Here is a 22,123-nt window from a genome sequence, read left to right on the forward strand (position 1 = left end):
GATCTCCTTCAGAATGGACTGGTTGGATCTCCTTGCAGTCCAAGGGACTCTCAAGAGTCTTCTCCAACACTACAGTTCATTCTATACAATGGGTGAATTTTGGAAGCATGCTAAGTGAAATAAGCCAGTCACAAAAGGCCACATACTATATGATTCCATTCATATGAAAGTCCAGAATAGAGAAATCTATAGGGATAAAATAGATTAGTGGTTTCTTGGAGAGGGGTGGGAGATGGGGGTGGGAGGTGATACCTAAAGGAAACTGGGTTTTTGTGGGGTTTTTTTAGTGGATGAAGATTATTGAAAATTGACTGTGGTTATGGTTGCACATATCTGTGAATGTACCCAAAGCCATTCAACTGAACGCTTTAAATGAGTGAATTGTATGGTAAGTGAATTTCATCTCAATAAAGCTGTTTTTTAAAAAGTGCATTGGCTCTCAGATGTGTCAGTCTAAAGCTTGAAGGAGAAGCCTAGTTTGGAAATAAATACATGGGAGTCATCATTATGTGGATAGTAGTTTGAAGTGAAGTGAAGTAAAAGTTGCTCAGTCATGTCCAATTGTTTGCAACCCCATGGACTATACAGTTCATGGAATTCTCCAGGCCAGAATCCTCGAGTGGGTAGCCTTTCCCTTCTCCAGGGGATCTTCCCAACCCAGAGATCGAAACCAGGTCTCCTGCATTGCAGGCAGATTCTTTACCAGCTCAGCCACAAGGGAAACCCAAGAACACTGCAGTGGGTAGCCTATCCCTTCTCCAGCAAATCTTCCTGACTCAGGAATCGATCTGGGGTCTCCTGTATTGCAGGCGGATTCTATACCAACTGAGCTATAAGGGAAGCCCTCATCTCTATTAAATGTCACCTCAGCAGAGGTGCCTTCCGTAACCACATATGTAAAAGAACACACCTACTTAGGTAACCCACTTTTACCCCGCTTTATTTTTCTTTACATTTAATATTTAATATTGTCTGCATGGCCCTCTTCTCCCCCTACACTCCCAACCCCTGCACTAATAAGTTCCATGAATGTTGGAATCTTGGTTTGTTTTATTCACTACTGCAGCCCCAGTACCTAGAAGAGGCCTTACATGTAGCAGGAATTCAATAGTCGTTGATGGAATGAATGAATGAATGAATAGAACGTTAAGGCATTAGGTAGTTAACTGTGTTCTAAAGTCCTCTTAGGTGATGGGGTTATAAAGATGAAAAAGACATAGCCATTGCCCTTATAGAGCTTATATTCTAGTAGTATAGATTACAAATATATAATTAGAGGTTAAATATTATATGTTCAAAAATTGTATAAAATGCAAAGTGAAAGAACAAAGAATGATGATAGTGTTCAGTTCAGTTCAGTCGCTCAGTCGTGTCCTACTCTTTGTGACCCCATGAATCGCAGCATGCCAAGCCTCCCTGTCCATCACCAACTCCCAGAGTTCACTCAGACTCACGTCCATCGAGTCAGTGATGCCATCCAGCCATCTCATCCTCTGTCGTCCCCTTCTCCTCCTGCCCCCAATCCCTCCCAGCATCAGAGTCTTTTCCAATGAGTCAACTCTTTGCATGAGGTGGCCAAAGTACTGGAGTTTCAGCTTTAGCATCATTCCTTCCAAAGAAATCCCAGGGCTGATCTCCTTCAGAATGGACTGGTTGGATCTCCATGCAGTCCAAGGGACTCTCAAGAGTCTTCTCCAACACCACAGTTCAAAAGCATCAATTCTTCGGCGCTCAGCCTTCTTCACAGTCCAACTCTCACATCCACACATGACCACAGGAAAAACCATAGCCTTGACTAGACGGACCTTTGTTGCAGGATACTATTATGGCTGGCATGGTTAAGAGTTGTCTCTCTGAGGAAGGAGTATTTGAGTAGAGATCTGATTAAGTGGACAGAACAAGTCTAGTAAAGATCTGGTAGGTGAACATTCCAAGAAGAGGGAACAAGTGCAAAAGCCCTGGGGCTCTTCATACTTTGGTCAAGAGTGACAACAAGAAGGCCAAAGGGCTAGAGCAGGGTTAAAGCTAAGTAGTATCAGAGAAATAGGAGCAGTATCATGTAGGGCTTTCCTTGGAGGCCCTTTTGAACATTTTGATTTTTATTGTGTGATGGGAAGCTTTTGAGCGAGTGATCTGGCTTACATTTTAAAAGGTCAATCTGACTGCCCTTATTTAACTAGTTGGGCAATAATGGAAGTAGACAAACCAGCTTGGCATCTGTTGCAATAGTCCAGGTATTATAATAATGACTTACAATAGGAATATAGCGGTAGAAGAGATGACAAGGAGCCTTGCACCCTGGCCTTCTGGTCACCCCCGCCCCCAACCCCTCCACCCCCGGCCTGACAGCTAGGTGTAACCTTTTCACGGGTCTTCTGCACGCTTCCTTCAGGTGTCAGAAGTAGGCAGAGTGAATACCTCCAGTCCCATCCTTGGGAGTCTTCAACGCACTACCCTGCTTCAGAGAGCCTCTTGAATAGCTTAGCTACATCTCAGGCTTCTTAAAAAATGGAGGCTCCCAGGGGTAAATAGCTCTCAGAGGTATAGAAACCACTTAACAAGGTCCTCAAAGGAAATGGGCTTTCAGAAGAAATCTAGAGACAGCTGCTTGTTCCAAGTATTCAAAAACGGGGGAAAACGGAAGTCGTTCAGAAGGTTGCCTGCCAGCCTGTTAGAAATGAAGTTGATTTCCACCACAATTCTGGGAGGCCGTCTATCTTCTGAGTATCACGAGCAAAGTGAACCCCCAGCAAAACTACCAAAAGCCAACTTTCCCTCCTCAGTAATGCGCACGCGCCCCTCGCTCCGTTTTCCGTTGACTTTAAGCCCCGCCCTCTATGCGTCCTTCGAGGAGGGCTGGGAGCCGAGAGCTCGCGCGACCACTTTCCCCCAACCTTCTCCAGCACAGCGTCGCAAAGGGGCCGGAAAGCGTGGCGGCGCAGGCGCAAGCGCAGAGAGCGGAGGCGGTGGTGGTGGCGGCCGCTGGCCAGTGTAAGATGGCGGCGGCGTTGGTGGCGGCAGTGGACGGGGCGGCTGGGCCCGGAACAGTTGGAGCAGCCGCTGGCAGAAGGATGACCCAAGACGGGAAGCGGGCTGCTGAGCCTCGCCGGCTCCCGTGCTTGTAACTGCCCCAGCCGGACATCCCCCCCTCCCCCTTGACCTACCCGGTCCGTGTCTCGTTCCGGCTTGGCCTGACCCCTTCTCCCCTGGCCCAAACCCCTTCAGGATGGGTTTGACTCCTTTCCCAAGCTCCCAGGGCTCAGGTCTTTTCCCCATGACCCGAGTCACCGCTGGGAGGACTGGCTGCCCTTCCCTCAGGTCAGCCCCAGGGTTGCCCCTAGGATCCTGCCCCACAATCTGCAGGACCTCTTGCTTCGTCGGGTGACTCATTTGTGTGCGCTCCCCACCCCACCCCCACCTTTAGATTGAGGGACGCGGCTCCCCTCGAGTTTCCCTGTAACCTCGAGGCCACCGCGCAGTGTGCCCCCTCCCCCATCTCGAGTTCTCGGGCCCAGCACCTTGTACGGAAGGCCGAGGTTCAAGAACCCGGGAGTCAGTTGTTGCCGTCTTTTCCTGTCCGGTTTGTAATGTAATTCTCGTAGTCTGCCTCCCTTCACCCCTAAATCTTTGAGGACACCCTAGAACGGTGCCGTTTGGTCCCTGTTAGTTGGAAAGCATCTGGTGGTTTGAATTTCTGACTCATGCGATTGCTGCTGGAGTCTGTAAACAAACCGGCACCAGCGCGATCACGCTCTCTGCGGGATTTCCCCCCTGCTCTGTGGCTGCTTGTTGAGAGGTTTGCTTATGGGTTAGCTTTGAAAAGCTTCAGGTTTTACTTTCCAATGAGTTTTACATTTTAGCAGAACTAGGAGATTACTTGCCTGGTTCGTTTCATTTCTGTAACAATGTTTGAAAGTTACTTCTTTAGTAGTCAGATAAATTTCTGTGGTTCTAAATAGTTCGAGGAAGTCTGAAAAATACTAGCATGTATTAATACTTTTTTATTATATTACAATTTTTTATTATGTTTAGTAGAAGAGACACCTTTGCCATTTAAACTTTAACTTTTCTCAGTCCTTCAGTGAATCTGCAGACCTATTTTCTCAGGAGCTCAGCCTGACTCTACTTCAGTGATAAAGGAGGAAAGGTGAGTAGGAGTTGAAGGCATTTAAATTCCTGAGTTCGAGACATACCCTACTCTGGTGCTCAAGTGCTGACCACTAAAGTCATAAAATTCCTGCTACTGTTTCCAAAGAGTTGGGGTGTTGTTCTTAGCTTTGTTCCACCTTTGGTAAAATTACTTTTGCAAGTTTAATTGACTCTAGGCTTCTTGACTTTCTGTCCTAAATGGTTGCTGCCTATCTTCACTTTCTGTCCTAAATGGTTGCTGCCTACCTTCACATGACTCCAGTTAAGCCTAGAAGTGAATGTATCTTCCTCTTTATTCATTTGCCTTGCGTTTTGCCTTTGTGCAGATCGTGTTTCTTACACTGTTAAAAGCTGGGAATTAGTTTGCCAGAGTTCTCTTTAGCCCTTTGTCAAATCAATTCTCTTTGCCTCTTAGGGCTTTGGATTGTCATTTCTTGCTATTTAGGGGAACATTTAGCTGCTTTTAACTAAAAGCTAGTGAACCTGAGTGATACTGCCTTTAGTTGGTGTCTAAGTTCATCCACCTCAGAATTCTGGTTTCAGGACTTAGAGATAAGTTTTGAGTGGAAAAAAGACCCTACAAAACAGTGGTGCTCTTTTATATCTGGTCTGAAGAATTCTTATTTAGCAGAGGAATCATCCTATGCATTCAGCAGCATGGGCCAGTGCCACAGAGGTAGTTAGGACATACTACTGGTAAATGTAATTTTTGTAAATATTTTGGATTCCTGGTAGCAGAGAATAGTACTATGGTTGAGTTTCATGGAATGTGATGGAAGAGTTGAGTGGCTCTGGAAGGTACACCTGGCTGATTGTTAATATGTTTATGATTTGTAGTAGGAAGAGGTTGAGTGTGACACTGGTGAGTTGTTTTCCACATGGTGTTCTGTGTAGAAATTGCTTATTAGGAGCTGAAATAAGGTCATTGGCAGTATGTGTGTGTATCAATAAAATAAAAGAAAAATACAGTCTTTAGAACTTGATAGGTCTGGGTGTAAATACTGTACTAAGATTTATTGGCCATGTGACCTTGGGCAAGTCACTTAAAGTTTTCTGAGTCCTTTCTTAATTTCCACCTCTCTATAAGTGGAATAATACAGCCTATGTCCTAGAGTCATTGTCAGTATTGTGTGAGAAAACTCATATAAAGGTCTTATATTATGCCTAGCACAAGATAGACACTAAAAAATTTTTCTTTACACATCATTGATACAGCTTTAAATAAGTTGTATGTTAGTGTCCTCTTCTTGGCATTTTACTTTTGAACGTGTTTTCCTGGTCATTTTTTCAGATTCATTTTTAATTGGCCAGCTTAGATGTGTTCTTTGTAGGTGCCCACCTAAGGTTGCCTTTTGATTGTGATTCAGGTCATTCTGGTGGGAGTTCAAGACCAGAGAAAAGCAGGAATATTAGATGTTGATGTACATGTCTTTCTAAATTCATTCTTAAACTAAGCATCAGTAACTTTCCTTTATTCTTTGCTCCTACCTCTTGGTCTCCCTTTTAGCACACCTAATCAGAGTTTATATAATTCCTTCCCTTCCTGATTCAGTGTTGCTCACCACCTCAGCTCCAGCTACCGCTTATGCCTTTTTGTTTTTGCCACAGAAAGAATACATTTTTTTCCAAGCCGTTGGGCTTTGCAGTGATCCTCATCAATAGCTTATCAAAGGACTAGACCATGAGGGACTTCCTGGTGGTCCAGTGGTTAAGACTGCGCTTCCATTGCAGGGAGTATGGGTTTGATCCCTGGTCAGGGAACTAGGATCCCCATGGCCAAAAAAACAACCCTGGACCATGAAAAAGTCTCCTTTCTTTTTGAAGTGAATCTGGGCTAGGAAGTCAGGAATGCAGTGTTTATTTCATCTCCCCAACTTGGCCATCTTAATATAACAGCAGAGATGAAAAGTTTTTAACCTTCTCTTGTTGGCTTTCATTTCACTTTTTTTTTTTTTGAAATTTTGTCAGAATTTTTATTTTTTTTATTTATTTATTTTAATTGGAGGCTAATTACTTTACAATATTGTATTGGTTTTGCCATACATTGACATGACATATATCTTTGAGGGAGGTAAGGGCACATGAAAATTAAGAAAATGTTGATAACATTGCGATGAAAGCAACTGTATTCATTCAAGCCAATGATCAACTTAAAGTTAACCAACTTTCATTACTACCATCTAGGGTCTAAATACTCTCTCTTGAAAGGTAAAAACTCTTGGGGTGAAGGATAGTAACGTGCACTTTATTATTTGTGTTTTGGGTTTTTTTTTGAGATCTAGAGTTCTGTGTTGAGTAGGGCAGGAGCGGGTGTGGGAGGAGAAAAGGAACTATGTTGAAAGAGCCCTAACTTTGTTCCTTGTTACTGGATGTGCTGGGTAAGAGCCTCCGCCCACCATCACCACTACCAGGAAGGGCTTCACATTTTATGCTCCAGGTGACACCTGTGTGTACAGTGAAGCAGTATTTGTAGTCTCTGGACCACAATTCTAAAATTCATGTATTTCTGAGGATATTTTATATTTCAGGAACTTGCATAAGAATTGTTGCATCTTGCTAGGAAGTATTTCCTTCTGTGGCTGCAGTAGGAGGCTAGTTATGCTTATGATCTTAGTTCCCACCACCAACCTGACAGGGCATTTTATACTGCAACTTATTAAATGTGTGAGAATCAGTCTCCGTGACCTTTAGTTTTGATTAGGATCAACCTAAGACAGAATCGTGTCTTCAGAGAAAAAAGAAATGTCTTTTTATTACCTTTTAAAAACAGTACTGGCATTTCAAAAGCAGACATACTCTAGTAGAAGACATTCTATAGAAGTGTGCCCTGTTGTGGGAGACTGAGGTCTTCAAAGTTTCATGCTCTAGGTCCTGTGTTCTATCAGATGAGTTAAAGGCTTTTAAATAATGAAGTGACTGGTTGACCTTTGTTTGCAGTAGATAGGTTTATTTCTGGATTATTTCTACTGTGGAAAAGTTACTCTAAACATGTCTAGTAAATGTTCAGAGTTTCTATAAAAGAGTTATCCAAACAGCTTTTTATTGCATCCCAGTGGTGTTAGAGTTAGTTTTTAAGATTGAATTAATTTTTTTTTAAAGCAGATTATTGGTGAGCCAAGATAATCTGTTATTTACCCTCACCCATTTGGAACCCAGGCAACTGAAGGAATTGAATCAGCGGCAGTCATGGAAGTAATGACTGTGCATATTTTAGTTTCAGAGCCCAAAGGCAGGGATTTTAGATTAGCTTTATAGTAATACTGAAAACTTTTCATCTTTCATTTTCATGAGTAAACTTCATCACTCTTAAAATTGGTCAGAAAAAGGGGTTACCTGTTCTTGTTTACTGATTCAGTTATTCTTAGAGTGAGAAGAAAGTCTTGAAAGGTCTTTAAAGATTAGAATGTGATGCATTTTATGAATTTGTCACTTCTTTATATAACATTTAAAAAAAATTTCTGCCTCTACAGAACATAGTTTCTGGGCCAGAAGCTCAGTTTCTCAAGTATTACCTTTATCCAAAGAAGGTATATGCCCAAGATAAGCCAATGAACTAAAGCCATCCTGAATTTGCAAATAGGGCATGATAAGTGATTAATTTGACAAAGATGACATCTTATTAATGAAATGTAGTATGTCTAATGGATTGGGTTATTGCACAAAGTTTCATCGTATCTAAGAGGTTAAATATTTGCTCTTATCCTCTGAGGATACTATTTAAGGAGGTCTGGGCAAGTTCTAATGTGAAGCATCCACGTTGCCTCACGTGTCTTTTTTTTTTTTTTAAGTTAGCCATCTGGAAAGCTATTATAGGATTTACCTCTAGTGGTAGCCAAGAGGCTATATTCCTCTGGTGTTTAAGCATTGCCACATTTTCAGGTATATTTGTAACCTTACTCAGGACCCACATTATACTCTCGCCTCTAGTTTCATTCAGATTGGAGGGCACGTCTTGATGTTTTTAGCCTCTCCTTATTGTTTTAAGTTGTACCCTTTTATCTCTCTGGTATACTTTTGAACAATTTTAAGAAAAATTTGAAATGTGAAAGGCAAAAACAGGTAATGGGGACTGGATTCTGATGTAAATACAAATCATTTCATAGTAACACTATGTTTAATAGTGTTAGTAACAAATGTTTAAATATAAAACATTTCATAGAAACACAATGAAATTTCCTAAGTGATTTTCCTTAAAATTATTTAAATTGAGGTGAATGTTATTATAAAAAGTTCCTTAGCTCTTGCTGCTGCTGGAGATAGCACTTAGCACATTCCTAACATACCCTGAAATACTGTTAGTAGAATTAAAGTCAATAAACTATAAACACAGGGCACTTGGTGTTACCAACAGGGAGAGAAGGCATTCATTCCAGTGGAGGAGCAGAGTTCCTTGTTTTTAGTATAGTTGATGTAGGACTTATGTTCCCCCTCATCATTTGTGATGATTGCTTTGAAGTTTTCACCTTGGCTATCTTCTGACACTTCAAAGGCAGGAGAACTTAAAGAGACTTAATGTGGTGGGCTCTTGGGTGTACTGCTTTACCCTAGTTCGTAGAACATGAATGTGCTCAAAGGAAGGTAACAGAGCTCTCTGAATTCTTTTTTTTTTTTTTTTTTTAATTTGGCTGTGCCAGTCTTAGTCATGGCATGCAAATTCTTAGTTGTGGTATGTAGGATCTAGTTCCCTTACCAGGGATCGAACTTGTGCCCCTTGCATTGGGAGCCCAGAGTCTTAACCACTGAACCACCAGGGAAGTCCCTCTCTGAATAGAATTCAGAAAATTCAGAGAATAGTATTCTCTGAATACTTTAAAAGACCAGTGATATAGCAGGTAAGCAGATTTCATAGACTTGGAACTATGTCTTAATTTGTGTACAGTGTTTGGAGGATCATTGTTGAGTGGTGAAGATGCCTAGGCTTCTTTAGAAAATGCAGTCTGGAACCAGAGATGAGAAGCTAGAAAAATAATATAAATGCCTGACACGTATAGACAGCCAATTGCAAATACCATGTTTAATCCTCTAAACCATTTCTTCAGGATAATGGTATTGTCCCATTTTATAAAAAGAGAAACAAACTCACAGGTGGATGGTAGAAGTAAAATTCAAACCCAAGTCTGAGTAACACCAAAGCCCTTTTCTTTTCATTATACCATATGCTGTCTTTAAGAACCAGGGCTCTTCAATGCCAAGTGATGAAGCAACTTGAGCTGAAAGGTAGAATTCAATGCTGCTTATAAAAGTGTATTTAAAGTATAAAAGGTCTGTCCAAATGATAATATGAATGAAAACATTTTTTGATTGTTGACACACAGATCTCAGATTATCATTAATTGGTAATCTAATAAGTTTTTTATGGAAATAATGTTAATGGACTTAACTGAAAAGATAGCTGAATCTTATGATACTTGAATAGGGAGAAAACCAGCATTTTCCCTCAGTTCCTGAGGTGATCCCACAGAGAAGCGGCTGCTCATTGAGCCAGACTGTCAGTCCCGCCCCTGTACAGTGCTGCTCACATTGGTCCCCTTCTGTTCATGTCTTCTGCCATCCGCCGGATACAGGGTCTCATTGCTTCTAACTTTGGCAACTTTGTGATAGCTTTTTAAAAAAATATTTCATGTGTGTCTTTTTAAGAATTATTTGTTACAATGTTTAATTACACTGGGTCTTGGTTGCCGCATGTTGCCGCATGTGAGCATTTCTGTAGGGGTTACTCTGCTGCGGTGCGAGGGCTTCCTGTGGCAGAGCACAGGTTCTAGGCGCGCAGGCTGAGATGGTAGCACACAGACTTAATTGTGCACCAGCATGTGGAATCTTCCTTGATTGGGGATCGAACCTGTGTCGCCTGCATTGGCAGGCTGATTCTTATCCACTGTGCTACCAGGGAAGTCCTGTGATAGCTTTTAAACTGGTTTCTCCCTTTCTGTCTATCTTATTATTCTTAACCAAATCTTCCTGATGCCTAACACACACACACACACTCCCTCACTCACTCATTCTTCCACTGTGCTACCAGGGAAGTCTTTTAAACTTGTTTCTCCCTCTTCTGTCCATCTTATCATTCTAACCAAATCTTCCTGATGCATAACACATACACACACACACACACTTCTTAACTGATGAACTATTTCCCCCTGAAACAATATAATCCTTATTCTGTTGAACTATAACAATATTCTATTTATCTTTTCTTTTTCTTTCTTTTTTTTCATTTTTTTCTTTCTTTTTTTCCCATTTTTTGGCTGCACCACGTGGCTTGTGGGATTTTAGTTCCCCAACCAGAAATTGAACCTGGGCTATGGTAGTGAAAGAGCAAAGTCCTAACCACTGGACCACCATGGAATTTCCTATCTTTTTTTTTTTTTAATGGTACTAACACTTGTGTCTCTTATATCATAGTTGTATACCTGTTTTTCCTAATTGAGTATTGGCTACAAAAGGTATTATGACTGCCTTGTTTGTATTTGTAGCTCCTATCTTGCCTTGTACATTGTTGCATTACTAGCATGTCTCAGTACAAATGGGCCACTGGGTGGTGCCAGAGGCTTATAATTTAGATTAAAAAGGGAGGCTCGAGCTGCTGTATGGTTAGCCGGTGCTGTTGCTTATTCTGCAGGATAGGAATAGAGATTAATTTCCCTGATCCCAGAAACATTTATAGTTTCTACTCCTCATTCCAGCTTACCAGAGGAGACAGTATAGTGTATTTATTAATAACACCTCCAACTACTTTAATAGAGAGTAGCCCAGAACTAAAGGCTTGCCTCGCTATAAACATATTTTATATAGTATGAGTTTCAGCTTCCTTGGAGTCATTCTTTGAATTTCAGACCCTAAGGTTCTCTGTCTGATTAATAAACACTGTACTATTAGAGTCGGGCTGGCAGCTGGGGTTGGGAAGGCTGGCTTGGAGAAGTGTTTACTGTAAAGTAGAAGAGTAGTAAGGTAAGGAGAATGAATTTAAATGAGTCATTTCAGTTTGAAAGCAAAAACTGGGTATGGAGAAAGAGTAGTACTGGTTGATTCCAGATGGACTGTGGGGACCCAAGACTGAAAAGCAAATTTGTACTTTGGATGGAGATCAACCCTGAACAGCTGTTCAGTCATGAGTGGTATGGGACATCTGTCCTCCCAAGAGGAACTAGGGATTGTGTGGCTCTCAGATATCTGTCTTACTAATAATTGAAGTAGTTTCTACTGTCACCTTTCACTTTCAGAGGAAGTTCTGAGACCTTGTCTCATTTAAACATGGGTGTCTATGTAAGAAACTTGGGAACTTAAGTTGCAGAATAAGACATGCCACATGAGACAGCTGGATGGACCCAAGAGAATGCTGGGATTATGTAACTCAAGAGAACTCACTGAACCTAAGTTCAAGTCTTAGTAAAGGGATCAGGAACAGTAATATTATTTAGAAATGGAAACTGAGGTAGAGTAGAGTTATCAGACCGTTTTCCATAGACCCTAGACTCCAAATGGATTAAAGTGAACTTGAAAGAGAAATTTTTGAAATTTCTCTCAAGGTAGAAGGCATATGTATACAAATTAATAGTACAACTACTCTAACTGCTTTGAACTACTTTAAGCTTCTGATATTCTTAGCTGTCACCTAGACTAGGGTTGAAGACTTTTATGAGTTCAGGATTTATCTTACATTTAATGGGGTTCTGATACGGCAGCTTTGTTTGCAACAAAAATTCTTCCATGTTTTAATTTTCAGGCAAGAAGACCTGACATTTTGTTCTCATTTATTGTGACCTACTGACCACTATTAGGTAGCTTCTATTAGTAATCGCAAGCTCTAGAGTCTAGTATTTTTAATTGTTGGGTTGTATCTTGTCATTTAACACTTTGCATGAATCTCCTCCCCCTCACCCCGTTTCTCTTTTCTGGCCAGATTGATTGATAATTTACATACAGTAAAATTTGCCCTTTGTTTCATTGACCTATTCTGTGAATTGTAACAAATGCATGGTCACGTGACACCACTGCGATGAAGGCGCAGAACATTCTCATCTTTCCAAGAGGTTTTCTCATGCCTGTTTGTTGTTAGTTCCTTTTCCCCAAATCCCAGCAATGACTCTCTGTCCCTGTGGTTTATCTTTTCCAGACTGTCCTGTAAATGAAGTAATACTATGTAACTGAGTCTTGCTTCTTTCACATAGCATAACACATTTGGGATCCAGTCATGTTGTGTATCAGTAGTTCATTCTTTTTATTGCTCAGATGTAGCCTATTGTGTGATGGACCATAGTTTGTTTATCCATGACCTAGCTCTCAAAAACACTTTTTAGTTTTTGATGGATCTAAGTAAAGTCACTTAAAACATTTACATTTAGATTTTTAGATGGATCTTTTCATTCTTAGTTTCATTTTTCTTTAGTACGTACCTGGGTAGGATTCCTGGGTTGTATGGTAAGTGTATGTTTAACTTTATTTTTAAAAACTGCCAAACCAACCATTTTCCAAAGCAACTAACTACCGTTTTACATTTCTCTGTGCAGTGTGTGAGAGTTGAGTTACTCTACCCTTTGTTAGCACTTGATAAAGAAGACTTTCATTATTATTATTTTTAAAATTTCAGCTATTTTAATAGGTGTGTAGAGGATTCTCATTGTGGTTTTAATTTGAATTTTCCTAATGACTCATAATGTTGATCATCTTTTTCAAGTGATTGTTATTTAGGTGTGAGACTCTAAATATGTTCCTGTTGCTGTCAAACATGTCTTTTGCAGGTATTTTCTTCCAGTCCTTAGCTCATCTTTTCATTTTTTAACAGTGTCTCTTGAAGAGTAGCTTTTTAATTTTGATATATCCAGTTAATTAACCTTTTTTTTCATGGCTTGTGCTTTTTTGCCCTGTCTTAAGAAATATTTGCCTACCCCGATGTCACAAAGGTTATCTACTTTGTTTTCTTCTGGAAGTTGTTTTGTTTTAGCTTTTACATTTAGGTCTGTGATTCATTTTGAGTTAGCTTTTGTATATCGTTCAGTGTACAAATTGAGTTTCTTTTTTTACATTTGGATGTCCTGTTGTTCTAGTATACCTGGTCTCTTGTATAGCTCTTGCTTCAGTGTTAGAATAAGAAAGCAGCCCCAGTGGTTTTAAACAAGAGCTGTTTGGTGCTTCTTGCATAGACTCCTCTTACATCCTAGTTTAACTCCTCCTCTTCTTGATTTTTAGCTAATATTTTATCATGTATTTGGTCAAAAATTTAATGCCTTTTTAAGACAGGAAAAATCTCAGTCATTAGAATTTCTTGAGTAGAAATTAAAATGACACCTGGGTCTTTTTCACCATCCCCCATAGTTTCCTCTTTAACCTTCCCTTCGGCAGGGGTTATGGTTATTTTTAGAGCACAGGCAGTAGAGCTAGTCTGATTAACTCTCCCAGCTACCTGGGCCAGTGAGCTCTTCCAAACTCAGATTGGTTTGCTCTGGACTGGATTTTACATGGAAAATGATCAAGGTAAAAACAGTGGATTTGTTGGGAATGGAGCACATTAAAGAATAAAAGTAATATTTATGTTTGGGTCAGATATGGTTCCCAAACTCAGATCATAAAATAAGATTGCATTTTTTGGTGATGGTAGAAATTCTAGCGTGACTCGTATACCTAAGACCTAGGGAACAGTCATAGCACTTCAGCCTGCTTTAATTTGGGCACTTACTCTAATTTCTGCCATAGTGTTGAGATGGTTTTAAGTTTCATTTTGACAGACAGTTATATAATAACAACTCATCCCAAAAGTAATTGTAGTTTTATCACTGTCGTCATTTCTTGGCTGTTTAGAGAAGCAGTCGCCCAGAAGGGGAATGTATGTACCCCATGGGGTATGGAGGGCTTCCCTTGTGGCTCAGCTGGTAAAGAATCCGCCTGCAATGTGGGAGACCTGGGTTCCATCCCTGGGTTGGGAAGATCCCCTGAAGAAGGGAAAGGCTACTCACTCCAGGATTCCGGCCTGGAGAATTCGATGGACTGTATAATTCATGGGGCCACAAAGAGTCGGACACGACTAACTCACTTCACTTCACATGGGGTATGGAAGATGATCCAGTGGTGTATAGGGAAAGAACATTGAAATCTTTGTTTTTTTTTCCTAGAAAAATCAAGCTCAATAATTAATGTGAATTGATTAAATGTGGGTTCATGCACAGAGTTTTCAATGATAGACGTTCATAATAAGTTTTGAGATCACTGCTGTAAGAACATCCTCTGCTGAAGTTTTAACATATAATTCTGCTTAATTGTACCATCTCTGTAATTACTGTTTTACAAAAGAAGAAAATGAAGCCCAGAGAAGATTAACCAGCACATCCAAAGTCATGTCACAAAGTTTGTTAATAAACTTAGCTAGTACTAGAACCCTGCACTTCTGATTTTCTGCCTATGACTAGTTTCACTAGACTCTGTGGCCCCTAAAATGTGACCTTTAGAAGCTATCAGCTCAGTGATTAAACAGAGTTGACATAGACTATGTTCTGTTCTGAATTTAGGAGTAAATTCTGTCAGCTTTTTTCTTCAAAGAAAAGATCCCTCCTTGCAAGAACCTTAAACCAATTTCCCAAAAGGCAGACGTTCTCTGCAACTTCTGGGTATAGGTTAAACCCCATGGCTCTCCTTTTCTGAGAGGTGGTTCTCAGAGCTAGGTAAGCATTAGGCATTTGGCTCCTCCGGCCCAGCACATGTTTTCTAGAGCCATTATGAGACTGAAGTTCAAGCAGTCTGGGCTTCTGTAGAAGTTGATGAGATTGAGTTTTGAGATAAGGGTCTCTGGAGCTGCTTTACTACTTTCCTAGGAGTGGATATTAGTGAGGTGGGAAGTAAGGTGTGGTTGACAGTTTTGATTCTTGAAATGAAAAAACAGCTCTGTTAGCAGTTGACCATAAGGTATGTCGATGACCTTAGGTTTTAATCTTAAAGTAGTACAACTATTTTTCCCTGCTCCATAGACTTTTGCCATTAATGTAATTAATTTAAGCCCTAGGTAGGGAAGAGGATACTGCTGAGTTACCAAAGAATATACACAGGGACAACGGAGAGGAAAAAACAAGTGTTGTGTGAGGAGAACACTGTACAAAAATACATCATTGAAGTAGGAGGAATAAAACAGCCTGTTCTGCAAATAGCTCTTCTGTTTTTCTTTATGTGGCTTCACAGATCTGTTTTTTGTTGACATTGTCTTTCATCATCACCCTTCCAGGTGTCCCTCCTTCAAATTCAGCCTCAGTCCTGCTCTTGGATTATTTCTACTGCCTCATCCTGGCCTAATGTGAGCAAGTTTTGGGCAGCTGTCTCTTGGCAGAGGATACTTTTTTTTTCTTTGAAGCAACTTGGATTTCTGTAGAGAGAGTAGGGGGTAAGGATAAGGATGGGGCTGCTTCTGGGATAATTGTTATGGGAATGAAAGGGCTGTTGAAAGATTAGAGGCCAGTGTGCCTGGGTACAAGGACTGGAATCATAATCATACTTTGTCTTTTACCAGTGCCTTTTGTCCAGGGCACTGAAAGGGCTTTACAGAATTCTGGTCTGAATAATATTCTTTGCTCTTTGGAATTTGCTTGAGGTGGGAGTGAGGCCCTGAAAAAATAATGACTGTATTAAAGGAATATAAAAGGAATAAAGTTAGGTACCCCAGTTCCTAGTTAGGGCCTTGCTAAACAGACAAATTTGGTGAAAGTTGGTGGAACTAGGTGAAATAGTGTTTGCCATTTTATGAAATGGACTGAGATGGTTTTAATGGAAATGTTGCTCTTTTCTTCTCCAGCTTTGCATTTGATGACTGACTAGTCGTAAGGGAAAGAAAAAACTTTTAGGTTCTTTTTTAGGGGTAGGGTGCTCCTGGGTTCTAATTTGACTCTTTTTTATAATCCTTAGTTTGTATCTGTGCCTGTAAGTTTGAAACTAGGCATCTGAATAGCCATAAAGCTCAAGGTGTTATACCAAAAGCTCAGTCTCTTCTATCTCGGCTGTTTTGTATGTAAAAGGATACTCATTCTGACCCTCCTCTTCATGTTGTGAAGACAAATGTTTTATAAACTTTGTGGATACATACGGTGAATATTTACAACAAGATTTTTGCCTAAGAGGGTAGTGCTGAAGCTAACTTTCTTTGTATTAAGACTGCTTGCTTGCAATACCTGTCACTTGATATAGACCTGCTGTTCCAAGATTTATTTCAGTTCGTCTTCCCCATCTGAAAAATCACTGCCAGTTACTTGTTAAGGTAAAGAGATGGCAGTTGGCCTGCCAAAGAGACATCCCTTTATGGAATTTAGACATGGGGGGATACTATCTGACATAATTTTCAGCAACTGAGAAGCCCTGTTGAGCACACATCAAAAAATCATTATTATAGAAATGACAAAGGCTGTACATCGCTAAATGTCCTGGTCCTTTTATCATCTTTCCCAGATTGTTTCCTAATTTTTTCATTTTCTTCCTCTCCTCAATCCAGGCTGGCTACAGTAAATATCATTCAAGATGTCCAGCAAAGGGAGCAGCACAGATGGCAGAACAGACTTAGCTAATGGTAAGGGACCAGAACGAAGGTGAAGCTATTTTTGCTGTCGACTGAAAAGAGAATGGAGACCTGGATTTTAAGGGAGGGAGTGAACTCTTCCTGTGCTGTTTTGAGTGTTGAAAGTACATAGGAAACACCTTTTTGTTTCTGGTACTTTTATTCCTTCAACTTTTATCTTGATTGTTTTCAGAAGATCAGTAATGGAGTTGTGCCTCTAAGAGGTCAAGTGGTTTGGAATTCTGAAAGTTTGTAAGGGTGGACAAAACCTAGGAGATGCTGTTAATAAAGGAGGAAAAGAAGATCTAATTGGTGGTGGAACCAAGGTAGTTGTTGGGAAGGCAAGACCTCCCCGGTTATAAGGAGAGGTCTCTTTCCATGGTAGATCATAGTTCAATAGATTAGATAAGAGATGGTTATAAATAACTGGGATTAGGGCTTTTTTTCTTTCTTCCTTTTTCTTCATTTCTTTTTCTTTTCTTAGGAAAAACTATTAAATCACTGGGTCTAGGGCATATTTGAAGGTAGAATATCAATATTCTAATAGAATATAGCTACCACTGGGTCATTTGACCAGTGCATCAACTCGGAGCCAACTTCCAAGCTAGAGAAAGTCCTTCAGAATAGTTACAGTTGGGCAGTACAGAGTCCAGTATTCCTTAGCACCTTGTAGGTTAGGATTAAAGGCTAAATTCTAGTTGATGTAATTGATAGAGCAGTGAAGTGTTGAGTAAGGGAACGGGAGATTTTCAACATGCTGTTTTTCTACCCCTTTTGTTCTTTTCTTAACACTGCTGCTCACTTATTTTCTGTAAAGAAGAGTGATTAAGATTTGTCACTGGGCTTGGTTGAAAGACACAGGATTCTAGAGGGGCTTGAGATGCAGAATTGGAGTTTGGCCATTAGCTAGATCAGGGATTGCAAATTATGGCCTGCAGACTGCTTTTTTTGTAGTTTATTGGAATTCAGTCATGCCCCATTTATTTACATAGTATTTATGGTAGCTTTTGTGCTACAACATGGAGTTGAGTACTTGTGCCCGTGAAGCCTAAAATTTTTATTGGGCCTTTTATAGAAAAAAATTGCCAACTCTTAGCTGTATCTGGTCATTGACTGTTAGCCTCTTACTGAGCTTGTGATATGCTCTGGCCCTTATCTTAAAGTGGTAAGGCCCCCAAAGTCATCTTTGTTTGTTAATCATAATTTTAACAATATGTGCTAGGAAGTTTGATGTATTATTTTTTTTCTTCTCCCCAGAAGTGATGGGTGTGAAATTTTATGCTTTGTCACTACTCCCAATCTCAAACGCAGTTTCATTTCAAAAACTACATGTATTAATCTTTCTCACTGCACACAGGAGCCTCAGCAAATGTAGTTCCTAGAAGCAAATTGCTGCACTTTTCCTCCTTCCAGTTCCTAGCCGTTTTCACACTGTACTCTAGTTGAAGTGCTTTTTGAAAACAGATGTTTATGTGTCTTCCAGCCTTTCGTCACTACTTGAACCAAAAACATATGTGTTTATCTGTTTTCCGTAATAGACTTTGTCTAAGAGTTCATTGAGAAGAGATGTCATTGCTTCAAAGAGCTTCAGAAATCACTGCTCTTACCCAGATGACTAAGCAAGAAGACACTCCCGTTTTGAACCCTTAGACCATCAGTGTGGTACTGGGGTTGAATAGCTATCCCAGGGTCACGCATGGCTGGTCAGCCTTTCCTCATAGCCTGTACTTCTGGCAGGATAAAATTTGTAGTCATCTGAGGAAAAGAGGCCATAAGCAGTGTTTAAAATTCTCATTTGCCCCCTCCTTTCTTTACACCTTGACCTTAGTTTGAAAGTTGTAGCCCTGTGGGCTCCAGAACAGTGCCTGAGTGTTCACTGGTATATAATTTGGCTGTTAGATAGGAGAATTCAGTATCTGACTGTTGGGAATTATATTGCTCAAAGTGACCCAGTTACTGTATAACTACCAGTATGGCAGACCTAGAATGTGATAAACTTTTCTTTTCGAGCCAACTCATGCTGGGGATGGCTGTTCTTTTTCCTTATATTCAGTTTAATTGCTATAACTAATGGATGCCCATCTAGCAAAACAGAGCCTAAGGTAGTTAGGCTCAGGCATACTTTAATAAAATCTGCCAGTGCTTTGCGTCTTGAGAATTTATATAATCTTTGGTTGTCCTGCAGTTCTCATTTGTATGTCTTGCAGTTCTTTGTGGGTATCTCTGGCTTTAATCTTTTCGGGATTCCCTCTTAGAAGGTACTCTTTATAAGCATTTGTAATGAAAACATTTTTGACCAGTGTTGGCTTATGGGTCTCATGATGTGATGATTTTTTTAGACTTACGGAGAGGAAATCCTTCTGGTCACTATCTTATTTCCTTATTTTGCCCCCTCACCTACCCATTCCTTACTAACATGCAGGAAGCCTGTCTAGCAGTCCAGAGGAGATGTCTGGTGCTGAGGAGGGGAGGGAGACATCCTCAGGCATTGAAGTGGAGGCTTCAGACCTGAGCTTGAGCTTGACCGGGGACGATGGTGGCCCCAACCGCACCAGCACAGAGAGTCGAGGCACAGATACAGAGAGCTCAGGTGAAGACAAGGACTCTGACAGCATGGAGGACACCGGCCATTACTCGGTCAATGACGAGAGCCAAGTCCATGACCGCTCGGAGGAGGAAGAGGAGGAGGAGGAGGAGCATCCTCGTCGTCGTGTGCAGCGCAAGCGGGCCAATCGTGACCAGGACTCATCAGACGATGAGCGGGCCCTGGAAGACTGGGTGTCCTCAGAGACATCAGCCCTGCCCCGACCTCGCTGGCAAGCCCTTCCTGCCCTTCGGGAGCGGGAGCTGGGCTCAAGTGCCCGCTTTGTGTATGAGGCTTGTGGGGCAAGAGTCTTTGTGCAGCGTTTCCGCCTGCAGCATGGGCTTGAAGGCCATACTGGCTGTGTCAATACTCTGCACTTTAACCAACGCGGCACCTGGCTGGCCAGTGGCAGCGATGACCTGAAAGTGGTGGTTTGGGACTGGGTGCGGCGGCAGCCAGTATTGGACTTTGAGAGCGGCCACAAGAGCAATGTCTTCCAGGTGAGGCAAGGGAACAGATTGGCAATTGAGAAAATCAGGCATGAGTTAGACCTGAGCTGCTGCTGAAGTAAGAGTGATAGTGAGTTGTGGTAGGAATTAGATATCAGGAGTTGGTCATACCTTGGCTCCCATAATGACTTAGAAGAGTTAAATACACTGAAAGACTCATGGTGATCTTTTGTTTCCTTGAGCACAGAAACTGTTAGAAGCCTCGTTATATAGGAAGGGTGTTTGGAAATCATCAGGAAGGCACTAATGCCGTGCTTGGAGGCATATAATATAAGAACAGAAAGAGGCTCTTGAACCAGACTACTGAGTTTAAATCTTGGCCCAAACCCTTAACTAGCTGTGTCATTATGGGCAAGTTTATTTAACTTCTGTCTTTCAGTTTATTTGCCTTTAATTTAGGACTGATAACGTACAGGGTTATGAAGATTAAATAACAATAGAAGCTAAGCAGTTAGAACCGTGCCTGGTACTTAATAAATCATTGATAGATAAAGTTAACATTTTTATTCTCTGGAAGTTTTACTTATCAGCACATCCATCATATAGTACTAGACCTTTATCCCTAAGCATGTTCTCTTTCCTTTCCCAGTATCCCCTCTGGTTTCCTTTATCTTTGTAGCAAATTTTTGTTGACTTCTTGAATCAAGGAAGATTCTTCTCTGTTTTTCCCTTACCTTTCTTTCTTACTGGGTTAGTCCTAGTTCACCTGAGTACTTAACCTAAACCAGTTCAACCTTCCAGAATCAACAGAAATGCTCTCATATTAGAAATTCTTTCTCTTCTCCTTTAACCCTCGGAAGAAATTGAACTTGAGCCAGCTGTACGAGAGCAGGAGGTCTAAGTTTCCAGCTGTTGTATAGCAAAAGGGGATGGTTTGGGGTTGTCATCATGTTTTTACCTCTCAGATTCACTCCTTCCATTTCTCTTGTCCTGTTTTTTAATTAACATCCAGGCCAAGTTCCTTCCTAACAGTGGTGATTCCACCCTGGCCATGTGTGCCCGTGATGGACAGGTTCGGGTAGCAGAGCTGTCTGCTACACAGTGCTGCAAGAACACAAAGCGTGTGGCCCAGCACAAGGGAGCATCCCACAAGGTAAGTAAGCCCTGGTCCCAAAGGTTGTACATTTTAGCTCTTCGTGGATCTCAGCCAAGGCCCTCCAGTATTTCTGTCCATTGTGTCCCCTTTGTTATGGATACCTGCGTCACTTCTTCCAGTCCTAAGACTTGTAGATAAGACTGGAGAAAAAGCAGTCTCCCAAAACTTCTCAGAATCGTGCACATGCAGCATTCACCTGATTATCCTTAACTCCTAAGCTGAGCCATGGTTGGTTTGGAGATCCTCGAGGCCCCCTTTGCCTCCCAAGCATTTAAAATTTGCCCTTACTGTATTTGGAACATTTTAACAGTTCAAAGGTGCAAGCTGTTGGCTTCTCATATGTGAGAGCTCCAACTTCCCTGTCCACAACACTCAGTGCATAAACAGCACTATTTCTGGAAGCCCTATTTAGAGCTGGGAATATAGGCCAAATAGTCATGGTGGCAGGCAGTGAGGAGCCAAGAACTGCCTAGTCTCAGAGTAGGCACTGTTTTCTTCCATGCCATGAAAAGATCATCCTCTCTTTTTATAAACCCTACACAAATATATAGGTGGACCTGAATATATATAAAATATATAGCTTTTCTTGCCCAAATTACTCAAGAAATGTGAAAATTACCTATTTCTTTGATTCTTAAGACTACTAGTTAGACAACTAACTTTTAGAACTAAGCTCTAGAGAATGAAACTTGAGTGCCATTTCTCTCCCCACCTGAGGGTGTGGAATTGATTTGAGAATAAGCCCTAATGGCAGTGTTTTCCTTTGGTGTCACTGTTCAAATCCCCTGGAGACTTAGTTAAAGTAGCAAATCACCTGTGCTTTTGACTTGTATAGAATAAACAAGCTGTACGTAATTCACACACAAGAGACAATGGGCTTATTAAATTACCTTCTTTCCTGAGATTTTACAACAAAAAAAGCTAGGTATTTGTCTTGCTGAGACATGTTAAATGCAGTCCTTCATAAATATAAAGGAATGAACTAGACAACCTTTAGTTTTAATCTTTTAGAAACCTTATCCTTTCTCTCTTTTCTCCTTCAGCTAGCCCTGGAACCAGATTCTCCCTGTACGTTCCTGTCTGCCGGTGAAGATGCAGTTGTCTTCACCATTGACCTCAGACAAGACCGACCAGCTTCGTAAGTATAGCAATAGTATTTTTACAGAATTTTAATTTCTTGACCTTGAAAGGATTGTCCTAGGTTTTAAAGATATTGCACATGTCCTGGATAATTCTCAACTAAACACAAAGAATAGTTCCTT

General features: G+C 40.9%; 1 protein-coding gene across 8 annotated transcripts in view; it reads left to right on the forward strand.

The window, feature by feature from the left end:
- The first annotated feature begins 2,851 nt into the window (after window positions 1-2,851).
- DCAF8 (DDB1 and CUL4 associated factor 8) overlaps window positions 2,852-22,123 on the forward strand; it is a 40,718-nt gene continuing 21,446 nt past the window's right edge. For 2 of the 8 annotated variants that reach the window (XM_006060487.4, XR_003109886.2), the window contains exons 1-6: window positions 3,028-3,167; window positions 4,075-4,147; window positions 16,610-16,684; window positions 19,095-19,756; window positions 20,718-20,858; window positions 21,905-21,999. In XM_006060487.4, the coding sequence (XP_006060549.1) occupies window positions 16,636-16,684; window positions 19,095-19,756; window positions 20,718-20,858; window positions 21,905-21,999 (947 nt within the window). In that variant the 5' untranslated portion in view covers window positions 3,028-3,167; window positions 4,075-4,147; window positions 16,610-16,635. Of the gene's footprint in view, window positions 2,992-3,025; window positions 3,168-3,424; window positions 3,590-4,074; window positions 4,148-14,867; window positions 15,512-16,609; window positions 16,685-19,094; window positions 19,757-20,717; window positions 20,859-21,904; window positions 22,000-22,123 lie in introns of those variants that run through there. The other 6 variants (XM_025287536.3, XM_025287534.3, XM_025287535.3 and 3 more) reach the window with 6 other exon arrangements.

Source organism: Bubalus bubalis, chromosome 6, assembly GCF_019923935.1.
Source record: "Bubalus bubalis isolate 160015118507 breed Murrah chromosome 6, NDDB_SH_1, whole genome shotgun sequence".
Taxonomy (NCBI): Eukaryota; Metazoa; Chordata; class Mammalia; order Artiodactyla; family Bovidae; genus Bubalus; species Bubalus bubalis.